Source organism: Phyllostomus discolor, chromosome 5, assembly GCF_004126475.2.
Source record: "Phyllostomus discolor isolate MPI-MPIP mPhyDis1 chromosome 5, mPhyDis1.pri.v3, whole genome shotgun sequence".
Taxonomy (NCBI): domain Eukaryota; kingdom Metazoa; phylum Chordata; class Mammalia; order Chiroptera; family Phyllostomidae; genus Phyllostomus; species Phyllostomus discolor.
This window is the reverse complement of record NC_040907.2, coordinates 100,511,375-100,526,134: the sequence shown is the minus strand read 5'-3', so window position 1 is coordinate 100,526,134 and position 14,760 is coordinate 100,511,375. Positions and strand designations below refer to the sequence as shown.

At 40.6% G+C, this 14,760-nt stretch overlaps 1 protein-coding gene across 2 annotated transcripts in view; it reads left to right on the top strand.

Annotated features, from left to right (window-relative positions):
- EDAR (ectodysplasin A receptor) overlaps window positions 1-14,114 on the top strand; it is a 41,219-nt gene extending 27,105 nt beyond the window's left edge. For both annotated transcript variants that reach the window (XM_028513266.2, XM_036026637.1), the window contains exon 11: window positions 12,284-14,114. In XM_028513266.2, coding sequence (XP_028369067.2) covers window positions 12,284-12,606 — 323 coding nt within the window. In that variant the 3' untranslated portion in view covers window positions 12,607-14,114. The remainder of the gene's footprint in view (window positions 1-12,283) is intronic.
- The last annotated feature ends 646 nt before the right edge of the window (window positions 14,115-14,760 follow it).

The following is a 14,760-nucleotide window of genomic DNA, read 5'->3' as shown; positions in this document are numbered from 1 at the left end:
GATAGGTCATTTGCAAATATTTTCTCCACTTTGTTGCTTGTCTTTTCATTCTTTTAATAGGGACTTTCACAGAGCAAAATTTTAATTTTGATAAGTCATATTTATCATTTTCCTTTTATAGATTTTTTTAATATCAACGCTAAGATCTCTTTGCCTAGCTCTAGATCCCAGTGATATTTTTCCATGATTTTTTTCTGAAAGTTTTGTAGTTTTGTATTTTCCATTAAAGTCCATGATCAGTTGAATTAACTTTTTTATTTTCTTTTTTAATTGATAATGCTATTACAATTGTCCCATTTTTCCCCTTTGCCCCCTTCCACCTAGCACCCCCCATTCCCTCCAGCAATCCTCCCTCCTTTGTTCATGTCCATGGGTCATGCATATAAATTCTTTGAAAACTCCATTTCCTATACTTGTTCTTAACATCTCCCTGCCTATTCTGGAACTACCAATTTGTACTTCTTCATCCCTTCATCTTCCCCTCATCCCCCCAGACCTCCCTCACAATTGGCCACCATCCCAATGTTCTCATATTTATGATTCAGTTTCTGTTTTGTTTATTTGCTTAGTGTGTTCTTAGATTCAGTTGTTGATAGTTATGTATTTGGTGCCATTTTAATGTTCATAGTTTTGATCTTTTTGTTAAATTAGTCCCTTTAACATTTCATATAATAATGGTTTGGTGATGGTGAACCTTTACCTCTTCAGCTTTACCTTAGCTGGGAAACACTATCTGCCCTTCGAATCTACATGATACCTTTGTGAATATGGTAATCTAGGTTGCAGGTTGTTGTTTTCTATCCCTTTGAATACTTCTTGCCAATCCCTTCTTGCCTGCAAAGTTTCTTTTGAGAAATCAGGTAACAGTCTTTTTTTAAATTTTTTAAATATATTTTATTGATTATGCTATTACAGTTGTCCCAGTCCCCCTCCCCTCCCCTTCACCCTGCACACCTCTCACACCCATATTGCCCCCCTTTAGTTCATGTCCATGTGTCATAAGTTCTTTAGCTTCTACATTTCCCATACTATTCTTGCCCTCCCCCTGTCTATTTTCTACCTACCACCTATGCTACTTATTCTCTGTACCTTCCCCCCTCCTCTTCCCACTCCCCTGTTGATACCCCTCCATGTGATCTCCATTTCTGTAGTTCTGATCCTGTTCTAGGTGTTTGCTTAGTTTCTTTTTGTTTTTGTTTTAGGTGTGGTTGTTAATAATTGTGAGTTTGCTGCTATTTTGCTATACATGCTTTTTTATCTTCTTTTTCTTAGGTAAGTCCCTTTAACATTTCATAAAATAAGGGCTTGGTGATGATGAACTCCTTTAACTTGACCTTATCTGAAAAGCACTTTATCTGACCTTCCATGCTAATGAAAGCTTTGCTGGATAGAGCCATCTGTGATGTAGGTCCTTGCCTGTCATGACTTGGAATACTTCTTTCCAGCCCCTTCTTGCCTGTAAGGTCTCTTTTGGGAAATCAGCTGATAGTCTGATGGGAACTCCTTTGTATGTTACAGTCTCCTTGTCTCTTGCTGCTTCTAGGATTCTCTTCTTCATTTTTACCTTGGCTAATGTAATTATGATGTGCCTTGGTGTGTTCCTCCTTGGGTCCAACTTCTTTGGGACTCTCTGAGCTTCCTGGACTTCCTGGAAGTCTATTTCCTTTGCCAGAATGGGGAAGTTCTCCTTCATTATTTGTTCAAATCAGTTTTCAAGTTCTTGTTCTTCCTCTTCTCCTTCTGGTACCCCTATAATTCGGATGTTGGATCATTTAAAGATGCCCTGGAGGTTCCTAAGCCTCTCCTCATTTTTTAAAATTCTTATTTCTTCATTCTTTTCTGTTTGGTTGTTTCTTTCTCCTTTCTGTTCCACTCCATTGATTTGAGTCCCAGTTTCCTTCCCATAACTATTGGTTCTCTGTACATTTTCCTTTATTTCACTTAGCATAGCCTTCATTTTTTTCATCTAATTTTCAACCAAAATCAACCAATTCTGTGAGCATCCTGATCACCAGTGTTTTGAACTATGCATCTGGTAGGTTGGCTATCTCTTGGTCACTTAAAAAAAACTAGTTGCAGAGCTTTCAATTCTTTTTGAGCCATCTCCCCCCCCCCCCTTTGGTCTGGTCACATCTGTTACGTATGGGGGGCAGAGCCTTAGGTGTTCACCAGGGCAGGGCACCCCAGTCGCTGGATTGTGACGTTGTATGTGGGAGTGGGGTCTGAGAGGGAACAATGGTGCTTGCTCTGCTCTCCATGGGACCTCAGGCCCTTCTGTTGCTTCCTCCGAGCAAACTGGTCCCCTCTGGTGCCAGTTCCCATGTGGGTGGGCTTGTACACACTGTGGGACCCTCCAAGGACCTCTCCTGTGAGTCTGGGAATCTCTCCCTGCACCTCAACCCCCACAGGTGTTTTCAATCAGTGCCCCAAGGCTCTGTTTCCCAGCACTGGGATCCTGGGTTGCGCTCAGTGCTTTGCTTCACAATCGCCGCCTCGCTGGGTCTGCCAGTTGCCACCCTTGGCAAGGGTCTGCCAGCTGCCTCTTGTGCGCTCAAGGTCCACCCGCTGTGGTCTTGCACACCCTGGATGCCTTTTATGCCTGGCCCCCATGCTCTCTGATCTCCACACCCAGCTGCCCGACACCGCCCCTCCTACCAGTCTGGATGAACACATGGGTCTATTTTAATTTCTTGATTGTCCAACTTCTATTCAGATCAATTTTCTGTCAGTCCTGGTTGTTATTCTGTTTCTAAATTGTTGTCTCTATCTTGATTGTGCGAGGAGGCACGGTGTGTCTACCTATGCCACCATTTTGGCCGGAAGTCCTCAAATAACAGTCTTATGGTAACTTCTTTGTAGGTAATTTATCTGCTTTTCTTTGGCTGCTTTTAAGATTCTCTCTTTATGTTTAACCTTTGGCATTTTAATTATTATTTGTGTGGGTGTGGTCCTCTTTACATCCATCTTCTTTAGGATTGTCTGAGCTTCCTGGACTTGCATGTGTATTTCCTTCACCAAATTAGGGAAGTTTTCTTTTATTATTTTTTTCAAATAGGTTTCCAATTTCTTGCTCTTTCTGTTCTCCTTCTGGCACCCCCATCAGGCAAATGTTGGAACATTTGATGTTGTCCCAAAGGCTCCTTACACTATCTCCAATATTTTGCATTCTTTTTCCTTTTTATTGTACTGATGGGATGTCTTTTTTTTTCTTATGTTATCAACAATTAATTTGATTCTTGGCTTCATCCACTGCACTGTTGATTCCCTGTAAATTGTTTTTTATTTCATTCTGTACCATATTTTGCCATGTATAATGTGCACTTTTTGCCCAGATTTTTGAGAGAAAAATAAAGATGCTCATTATACATGGGTAGAACCTGAAACACCTTGTATCTGTTCCTGTGTTTTGTAATTATTTGTCACATAAAATTTCTCATACAATATGTTGAGAAATAAATGCTAAAATTCCTTTATAATGCAAAAACCAAGTATCTGAATATAAATAAATAAATAATTGAATTGAAAATTAAAATGAAAGATTTTTATCCTGAAAGTTTGGGCCAAAAAATGTGGGTGTGTATTTTATATGGCAAAAACATGGAATATCCTTCATTTCTGCCTTGGTCTTTTTTATGCTGTTGAAGTACCCACTGAGTTCCTTGAGCATCCTCATAACCAGTGTTTTGAAGTCTGCATCTAATAGATTTCTTATTTCCATTTTGTTTAGTTCTTTTTCTGGACTTTTGTTCTGTTCTTTCATTTGGCCCATATTTCTTTGTCTCCTCATTTTGACAGCCTCCCTGTGTTTGTTTCTATGTAGTAAGTAGAGTTGCTTTGACTCCGTGTCTTAGTAGCATGGCCTAATGTAGTAGGTGTCCTGTAGAGTGCTATGGCACAGCTTCTGCTATCTCCCAAGCTGTGTACTTGAGGTGCTCCCTCCATGTAGGTTGAGTACTCCCTCCTCTTCTAGATGAGTTTTTTTTTAATATATTTTATTGATTATGCTATTACAGTTGTCCCATTTCCCCCCTTCTCTCCCCTCCCCCTTGTACCCCCCTCCCAGCCACATTTCCCCCTTTAGTTCATGTCCATGTGTCATACTTATGAGTTCTTTAGTTTCTACATTTCCCGTACTATTCTTGCCCTCCCCCTATCTATTTTCAACCTACATTCTATGCTACTTATTCTCTGTACCTTTTCCCCCTCTCTCCTCCTCCCACCCCCCTGCTGCTAACCCTCCATGTGCCCTCCATTTCTGTGGTTCTGTTCCTGTTCTAATTGTTTATTTAGTTTCTTTTGGTTTTGCTTTAGGTGTGGTTGTTGATATTTGTGAGTTTGCTGTCCTTTTACTATACATGTCTTTTCTTTATCTTCTTTTCTTAGATAAGTCCCTTTAGCATTTCATAAAATAAGGGCTTGGTGATGATGAACTCCTTTAACTTGACCTTATCTGAGAAGCACTTTATCTGCCCTTCCATTCTAAATGAGAGCTTTGCTGGATAGAGCAATCTGGGATGTAGGTCCTTGTCTTTCATGACTTGGAATACTTCTTTCCAGCCCCTTCTTGCCTGTAAGGTCTCTTTGGAGAAATCAGCTGACAGTCTGATGGGAACTCCTTTGTAGGTGACTGTCCCCTTACCTCTTGCTGCTTCTAGGATTCTCTCCTTCGTTTTTACCTTGGCTAATGTAATGATGATGTGCCTTGGTGTGTTTCTTCTTGGGTCCAACTTCTTTGGGGTTCTCTGAGCTTCTTGGATTTCTTGGAAGACTGTTCCCTTTGCCAGATTGGGGAAGTTCTCCTTTATTATTTGTTCAAATACGTGCTCAATCTGTTGCTTTTCCCCTTCCGATTCTAGTACCCCTATAATTCGGATATTGGAACGTTTAAAGGTGTCTTGGATGCTCTTAATCTTTTCCTCAATTTTTTGAATTCTTATTTCATCATGCTTTCCTGCTTGGTTGATTCTATCTTCCTTCTGGTCCACTGTATTGTTTTGAGACTCATATTCCTTCCTTTCACTATTGGCTCTCCTCCGCGTGTCTTCCTGCATCTGTTTTATGGTAATTTGCATTCTTTCATCTAGATTTCGTCCAAAATCCACCAGTTCTGTGAGCTTTCTGATCACCAGTGTTTTGAACTGCGCATCTGATAGACTGGCTAATTCTTGGTCGCTCAAAAGGATGAGTCCTGGGGGACTGATCTGCTCTGTTGAAAACATATATTTTTTTTTTCCCCTATCTCTCCTTTTTTTTTTTTTTCCGGTCTGGTTGCTCTTGTTACGGTGGGGGGCAGAGCCTTAGGTGCTCACCGGGGCTGGGCACCCCAGTCGCTTAGATTGTGATGTTATATGTGGGGGTGGGGTGGGAGCGGAGCGGGGCGGGAGAAAACAATGGCGGTAGTTCCGTTCCCCTGGACTCAGACACTTGTCTGGGCTTCCGGGCTGCGAGTTCTGCCCTGGTCCACAATCGCTGCCCCTCTGGGTCTGCCAGCCGCAGCTTGCGTACTCAGGGATCACCGCTGCCTTCTTACGCGCCCGATGGCTTTTGCGCCGATTTCGCGCCAAACCTTCCCCCGACCTCCGCACGCCACCGACCCGAGCCGGCTCATAGTCCCCTACCAGTCCGGATGAACGCGTCTACTTCAACTTCTTGGCTGCCTGACTTCCATTCAGATAAATCCTCTGCCGGATCTGGGTGTTATTCTGATAGTAAATTATTGTTGTAAATTATTGGTTTTCTAATCTTGGTTGTACGAGGAGGTACGGTGCGTCCACCTATTCCTCCATCTTGCCGGAAGTCCCTAGATGAGTCTTGATTGCTGTCAGCAGGTCAATGGGAGAGATTTACCCTGTCTATCCTGTCTATACAACTGGTAGGACTGGCTGTGACCCCTGGCCGGCAACCACCACCCTCTGTGGCTTGTGGTGGTGGTTGGATGGTGCTCTGATGTGGTCTATAGCTGGCTGCTAGGTGTTCAGGCTCTGGGGTTTCCTGGGTGGTGTAGCCCAAGTTCAGCCTCAGTCTGTGTTCTGTTGGGGCTCCTTGGCAAAAGCTATAAAGTGATCTGCAGATGGCTACTGCCAATGCCAGGCTTGGGGCCATTCAGCAAGTGGTACAGGTGCTGGGCTCAGCTATTTCTTGTTTGAACAGATTAGGAAGGTCTGAATGAAGTTTGTGCCTAGCCCAGCCTTTCATATGGAAAGGCCACTGTTACCAGGGTGGGAGGGTTGCTTGTGTGAGCCCCTAAGTTGAATGGGGAGGACCCTTAGGTAATAATCAGGGCAGGGCTTACCATGTAAGCCTGGTCAATGGAGATTCAGATATGGTGTCCCCACTCTGTGGCTCTGTGTCGGGGAAGGCTCAGCATAGGTACAATTGACACTGTCTACAGTTCTGTCTGGGAGGAAGTTGCCCCCAGCTCTCACCCTGATGGCAATACTTCAGTTCCTCCCCATATGCCACTGGTGCCCTTAAGCTGCTGCCCTGTTGCTGGAGCCCAGAGGGAGTGAGTCTGAGTAAATCCATGTGGCCTGCCAGGCCCTTTTAGAGGAGAGGCCTGAGAATCCTGTAATTTCTTCTGCTGACCCAACCCCCACTGGTTTTTATAGCCAGAAGTTATGGCGACTATATTTCTGGAACTGGAAACGTGAGCTGGGTAGCCTGAAGTGGGGCTGGGATCCATCACTCCTGAGATATCCCTCCATTTTACATCCTCCACACGTGGGTTTGGGATCAGCCAGTTCTGCATCTCCATGCCTCCACCCCTCCATGCCTCCTACCCACCTGGATGAAGGTGCTTACTTTAATTCCTTAGTTGTCAGACCCATACAGCTTTATTTTCTGACAATTCTGAATGATGGAGGGATTGGAGAGATCTATATTTTTGTTGCAATTTTCCTGTGGTTGTGTGAGGAGATGAGCTGTGTTTACCTATGCTGCCATCTTACCTCACTGGACTGGTTATAACAGCACTATGTTGAATAAGAGTGATGAGAGCAGATATCCTTGCCTTGTTCCTGATCTTGAAGGGAAAGCATTCAGTTTTCACCATTAAATATAATGTTAGCTTAGGGCTTTTTTGTAGGTGACTTACATCACTTTTATGAATAGATTACATTATTTTTTAAAATATTTTATTTATTTATTTTCAGAGAGGTGAAAGGGAGAGAGAAAGAGAGAGAGAGAAACATCAATGAGCAAGAGAAACATTGATCAGTTGCTTCTCGTACACCCCCAACCAGGGACCTAGCTGGCAAACCCAGGCACACACCTGACTGGGAATAGACCCAGTGACCCTTTGGTTTGCAGGCCAGTGCTCAATCCACTGAGACACACCAGACAGGGCTACATTATTTTTAAAATACTGAACCAGCCTTGCTTCCCTGGAATAAAGCCCATTTGTTATCAGCATAATTTTTTTAATGCGTTGTTGAATTCTATTGGTTAATATTTTGTTGAGAATTTTGCAGCTATATTCATGAAGGATATTGATCTGTAGTGGGGTTTTTTTTTTTACTGTGTTTACATGGTTTTGGTGTCAAGTTAATACTAGCTCTGCAGGATAAGCTGGGGAATGTTTACTCCTTTAATATTTTCCAGATTTTATGTGGAATTTGTGTTAATTCTTTGAACTTTGGTGGCATTCTCCATTGGAACTATGTGGGCTTATATATTTTTCTTGGAGTAGGGGGATGTTGTTGATTTTTAAAACTACAAATAGGCTCCATTTCTTTAACAGTGATAAGACTATTCAAATGATCTACTTCATATTGGGTGAGTTGTGTTAGTTGTTGCTTATAGTATTCCCTTATTATCTTTTTAATGTCTGCAGGATATGTAGTGATATTCCCTTCTTAATTGCTTGATAGTGGTAATTTGTGTCTTATTTCTTTATTATTTTTCTTTGTCAATCTTACTAGAGATTGGTCCATATTGTTGATCTTTTCAAAGAACTGGCTGGCTCTTTTCAGGTTTACCTCTGGTTTTTCTTTTCTCAACTTCATTGTTTAGTGCTCTTATCTTTATTATATTTTTCCTTTTGTTTACTTTGGGTACATTTTACTAATCTTTTTCTAGGTGTTTGAGACAGGAACTTAGATTACTAATTTGAGATTTCCCCCTTTTGTAACATATGTATTTTTGATAGAAATATGCTCTTATATTGCTTTAGGTAATGTCCTATAATTTTTGATATGTTGTATTTTCATTTTCAATTACTTAAAATATATCCTTTGAGATTTCTTCTTTGATTCATGGATCATTTAAAAGCATGTTATTTAGTCCTCATACCACACCTAATGTATTAACAGTGATTCAAGACAGAAGCCAGCAGAATAGCATAGCTCCCAGAATGCAGTGGGAGGTCCCCTCTGTGGAGTTACTCCCAGTGCCAGTAGTTCTCCTCACCAAGGAAGGCAGGATACAAATCAGGAATCAACTGTCAGTGACTCTTCCTAACATGGGGAGCACCAATTGCCTTTGGTCCCAGATCCTCCCAGAGAGATGAGGATCCCACAACTTTCCTCCTTCCATCCCCACATACAAGCCAATTTTCTTAGAAAGGAAAGTCAAGGAAGCTGGCAGAAACCCAATGATGGTCTCTGAAAACTGCATTTCTTTATTTGAAAAATAAACCATGTCTTTAAATGCATTAACTCCATGGAGAAACACACATAATGAACCAAATTTGATCTCTGCCCCCCAACCCCAAAAAGTGTGTTGTTTAGTTTACAAGCATGTGAAGATATTCCTATTATAGTATCTTTCTGTTATTTTGTTGTTTGATTCCATTGTGATAGGAGAATGTGCTGTGCATACAATTTGAATTCTTTTAAATTCTTTCATTGAAGTATAAGGCATGCACTTGAAAGGATGTATATTATGTTGTTGTTGGGTGGAGTATTCTATAATTGTTGATTGCATTCTTTTGGTTAATGGTGTTGTTGTATTCTATATTCTTGCTGATTTCATTCTAATTGCTCTATCAACTACCAAGGGAGAGAGTTTGAAGTCTCCACCAACAATTGTGGGTTTATATTTATTCTTTCAGTTCTGTCAGGGTTTTTTTTTTTTCATATATTTTGGAGCTCTGTTGTTTGATGCATACACATTTAGAATTGCTATGCCTTCTTAGTGAATAGAGCCTTTTATTATTATATAATATCCATCTCTATCTCTGTTTATTTCTTTGTTCTGAAGTATGCTTTATCTGATGTGATAGCCAATTCTGCTTTCCTCTTATTAATGTTCACATAATGTATCTTTTCCCGTTATTTTACTTTCAACCAATCATGTCATCATTTCAAACTCATGTCATTATATTTGACATGAGTTTCTTGTACACAGCATGTAACTGCATCATTTTTAAAATTCACTCTGCCAAGCTCTGTCTTCTAATTGGAATTTAAACTTTTTAGACTTAATGTAGCTATTGATATGCTACTGTTTAAGGCTGCTATTTTATGTTTACTGTGTGTTTAATCTATTTTTTATTTCTATGCTTTCTTTTTCCTGCTTTTCTTTGGATCACTTAAATATACTTTATAAGTCCATTTTGATTTTTTTTTTTGAGTAATGCACTTGATGTGTTTTGAATGAATCTTTTTCCACATCTATTGTAGTAGTTTCTCTAGGTATTGTATAGACATAACATCTCAGTGTACTGGTGTCATTATTTTACTAGCTTGAATGAAGTACATAAACTTTACCTCCCTATGTCCTTCCTGCTTATAGTTGTCTTATATATTTCCTCTACATGTACTTAGAACCACATCAGTTTCATCATCTGACAATAATAATTCATAAATTTAAAAAGAATAGAAAGCCTATTATATTTACCAAAATTTTGTTTACTGTGTTCTTTTCTCATGTTCCAAGATTTATTCTTTTATCATTTCCTTTTTGTTTAGAGACTTCCTTTAGTCACTCTTTTAGGGTAGATTTGCTAGTGACAAATTCTCTTAGTTTTTCTTTCTTGAGAATGTCTTCAGTTCCCCTTCATTTCTGAAATATATTTTCACTGGGTATGGGATACTGGGTTGACAGTTCTTTTTTTCAGCACTGGAAAGCACTATGCCATTTCCACTGACTGGTTTCTGATCAGAAACCCACTGTCATTCCAATTGCTTTTTCCCTATAGATAAGCTATTGTTTTTCTCTGGCTGTATTTAAGACTTTCTTGTCTTTAGTTTTCAGAGCTTCATTTATGATGTGTCTTGATATGATTTGCCTTGAGTTCATCCTGTTTAGAGTTTTCTCAGCTTTTTGAAGCTGCATATTTTTATTTCCTTCCAAGTTTGGGAAGTTTTCAGCCATTTTTTTTCAGCCCCACTTTCTTTTTCCTCTCCTTCTAGGACTCCATGAAACAAATGTGAGATCTTTTGTTGTACACTAACAGGTCCCTGGGGCTCTGTGTTTTTCAGTTTATTTTATTTCTATTGTTCAGATTCAGTGATTTCTGTTCTATTGTTCTGCTCACTAATTCTTTCCTCTATCTTTATTCTTCCATTGATCACATCTAATGAGTTTTTCATATTGGTTATTATATTTTTCAGTTCTAACATTTCTATTTGGTTCTTCTTCATATTCTCTATTATTTTCTAAGGCTTTGATTTTTGTTTTCTTTTTTTACAGAGAGGGAAAGGGAGGCAGAAGGAGAGGGAAAGAAACATTGACATGAGAGAGAAACATTCATTAATCGGTTGCCTCTAGCATGCACCCTGATCAGGGACCAAACCCACAAGCCAGTCACATGCTCTGACTGGGAATTGAACTGGTGACCTTTCACTTTGAAGGCTGATGCCCAACCAACTGAGCCTCACTGGCCAGTGCAGGCTTTCAACTTCATTTGTTTCAAGCATATTTGAAATTACTGCTGAAGCATTTTTATTATGGCTTCTTTAAAATCTTTGTCAGATGATTTTAACATATTTTATGTTAGTGTTGGCATCTATTGATTGTCTTTTTTCATTTGTTTTGTGATATTTCTGGTTCTGGGTATAAAGAGTGAGTTTCTATTGAAACCTGGACAGTTTCATGTTATGAAACTCTGGATCTTTTTAAAGCCTTCTATGTAGCAGGATTCCTGTGATGCCTATGTGGCAGAGGAAGTGGTTGGTGCCACCTTATTAAAGGCAGATGCAGGTAGATGTTCAAGTTCCAACTCAGCTTTCGTTGACATCCAACCATTGGCTTCCTTTTATTGATGGTTGGAGGGTGGGAATCTGTTTCTCCAAGTGGTCTCCATTGACTATGGGAGGCTTATTTTCAGCTGATAATAAGAAAGTCCAGGCTTCCTACTTGCCTGACACCACCCTGGCGCAATGTTACAGCCTACTGAAGGTAAATACCCAGGCTTCTCATTCAGCTTTTGTTGACCTTGGTGATGGTAATACCCCAATTTTTCTGTGGTGTTTGGCTTTAATAAAGAATTATTGTCTAAACATTTTCTTCTTACTAAGTTTCTATTTTCATAGCGCTTTAATTAGAGAGAACAAGCTTTTGTTGGAGCTATTTTTGTTATTGTGGGAATTTGGATTCCTGAACTCTTCAGCTCCATGTTTTGGATGATGAGGCAAAAGAAAACCCAGGGAACTCATCATTACATCATTGCTCCAGTCCTGAGGTCCTGAGCAGTATTTTTTCTCCACACTCCAGTGTCCTCTTGTGTTTGCTTTAGCCATAGCGCCAGTGGTTTTAGCTCCACTTACCTGGAAAAATATGCTTAGTCTATCTTCCAAAAGTGGAAACGTATCAATTTTTAAGTACTTCTAGGTGAGTCTAATGTATAGCAAAATCTGAGAACTACTGAGTTGGCAGTGACTTGGCTCAGATAACACAAAGTTTGGGCTGTCTTTGAGAGCACCTCTCACAAAAGAGACTCCTATTCCCGTAAAAGGACAGTGGTTCTATGCCTTTGACCACCCCCCAGGTCCAAGTAAGGCAGTTACTCAACTAAGGGTAGCCTATAGTGAAGGCTTTAGTGACTGCTGAAAATGGTCTTTAGTGGATTACTATTAATAAAAAAGTCAATATGGTTATGGTAGTTATTTTCCTGGGAGGAGAAAAGTCAGTTGTGGAATTTGGGTTTATGGAGAGACTTCTCATGTGGCTGCCAAAGTCCTGGGTGTTGTTCATCTGAAACTATATATTTATTTTGAGTGGTTTTCTGCATCTGTGTTTTATTTTACAATTTTTAGAAAAAAGGTTTTAAAAACAATTTTAATCGTATTGGACTTCTGTTAACTGCCATCTGCAACATCTGACTGGCCCTTCGTGCCCACAGGTCTCAGCCCCACGGAGCTGCCCTTTGACTGCCTTGAGAAGACAAGCCGAATGCTCAGCTCCACCTATAACTCTGAGAAGGCTGTTGTGAAAACATGGCGCCACCTAGCGGAGAGCTTTGGACTAAAAAGAGATGAGATTGGAGGCATGACAGATGGCCTGCAGCTCTTTGATCGTATCAGCACAGCAGGCTACAGCATCCCAGAGCTGCTTACAAAACTGGTACAAATTGAACGGCTGGATGCTGTGGAGTCTTTGTGTGCAGACATACTGGAGTGGGCTGGGGTCATGCCACCTGTCTCGCAACTACCCACTACATCCTGAAGTACATGCCTGTGGGCTGTCCTTCTTGGCATATACCAAGGATCTAATCAGGGCTCTGGAGCTGTGGGTAGTGCCAACAGACTGCCAAGAATCAAGACCTTTTGTGCTATGTCACCAGGGTATGCCTTAGGCCAGCAGTCCCCAATATTTTTGGCACCAGGGACTGGTTTCATGGAAGACAATTCTTCCATGGACCAGTGTTGGTGGTATGGTTTTGGGGTGATTCAAGCTCATCACATTCAAGCTCACCTCCTGTTGTACGGCCCAGTTCCTAGCAGACCTGGACCAGTACCAGTCTGTGTCCTAGAGTGGCTGGGAACCCCTGCCTTAGTCTGTTCCAAGGAAAGAGAAGAAATGAGATGTCTTTCCCAATCTAACTAAAGATAAAAGATTAAAGCTAGGATACTTCTAGCTACCCATCTACACCTCACCAGATTGAAAAAATATTTATTCAGCCAACCAGTCTTCTTGCCATTAACTCATTCAAGGCATATTTGGGGGCACTCAAATGAGCCAAACACATGGGGATGACAAAGGTGAAGGATCTGGTCTCTGTTTAAGGAGTTTACAACCCAGTGAGAGACAGAAGACATGCCCACAAACCACTTTGCTAGGAGATATCAAACAATCTGAGTGAGGGGATTCTAAGAATAAGCAATGAAAGTCCTGAGAGCGGAAGATGGCATCCCACTCAAGTGATGAAAGGGTCATCCTCATGCAGAAAACAGCTCAAAAGTTTGGTAAAATGACTGCAAAATGCAGACACCCCACTGCCTGCATTGTTTCAGGTTCAGTATAAGTGCTTCGTTGGGATAAATTTGCCTGTTCTTGAGATTATCATATTGTTACAGCCATTCTAGTCACTAATGGAAGAGCTCACCCTGTAGCCTGTTTTATGTCACTGATATGCAAGACATGCATTCATCCAATCAAGAAGACCTGTGCAGTAGTCAATTTCACTCACTGCATGGGTCCTAGGCCTGGGAACCTAATTGTTTTTTTATTATATATTAATTGCCTTCCAATTCTCATTCTCAGTCAGATTTGACCTTTTGGGGGCTGCATTTAAGTTGTGCAATTCTCTTTTGCTTCAAAGAGAAATGAGTGGTCAACTCTGCTTAGAAAGGGAAATGATGACTTCCTAAGAGTTCAGCCATGTATAACTCATATTTCTGGAGTGTTTGAGACTTACAAGATGAGCCACATGGTATGAGAGTTTTAGGATCTGGCCTTGTAAGTCAGTCAGGGAAAGTGGAGCCCCCTGTGCAGGGCGAGCCTGGGCTTGGAGTCCAGGGACTCGGTTCTAATTGTGCCAACTTGAGCCATTTTCTTTACCCTCCCTAGGATTCAGTTTGTCATCTGCAAACGATAGGTTAGTCTGTTACTCTATAATCATAGGAAAAGTAAGGTTCAATGAGAAAAAAAAAAATGGAGCTATAGAAAATGCCAGCCCCTTGAGGTGTTCCATGGAAGTGAATACAGTGTGAGTAATCATGTAAAATAGAAATTTTTAAAAAACCCTCAGATTTTGAGTTTTCACAGTAACTGCAATTGTTTGGCATACATTCAGAAATGAAGTTAATAAGCTGGCCTTCTTCTTGGCAGACTTTCTTACTATACCTGCCATTGCCAGAACTTTTGAGCCAGGGTAATGATCACACTGGGGGTTAGTGTGGTACTCACTGCTGAGCTTCCTAATGACAGGTCTCACTGTAGTTATTACTATATTAAAATCAGCCTCTCACTTATAAAGCAATGTGTTTTTTTTTATTACAAGTTGCACGACTGAGAAAATGCTTTGGGGGAGGAAGTCAGTCAAGTTTAAAGCCAGTAAGCAATTTCCCAGCAATGAATGTAGAACATACTGTGATAGAATCATAATGAATATTTAATATCATCATATACAGCTGTCGGTCAGAACCTATTTGATATAACCAGCAAGCCAAATACATCACAACAAAACTTAATTACACTTTTTAATTCCTCTTGAAATCCTGGGTGTCCCTTTCCCCTGCTTGTGATAATGATGATGAAAGTCTCCCCCTTAATTAGAGTGAAGATTTCACACATGAGGAGCATTCACTTCTATGATAATAGTTTGCAGCCTCCTTGGAACAACATTTATTTTCAGTAAAGGAGCAGGGGTGGCTGTTT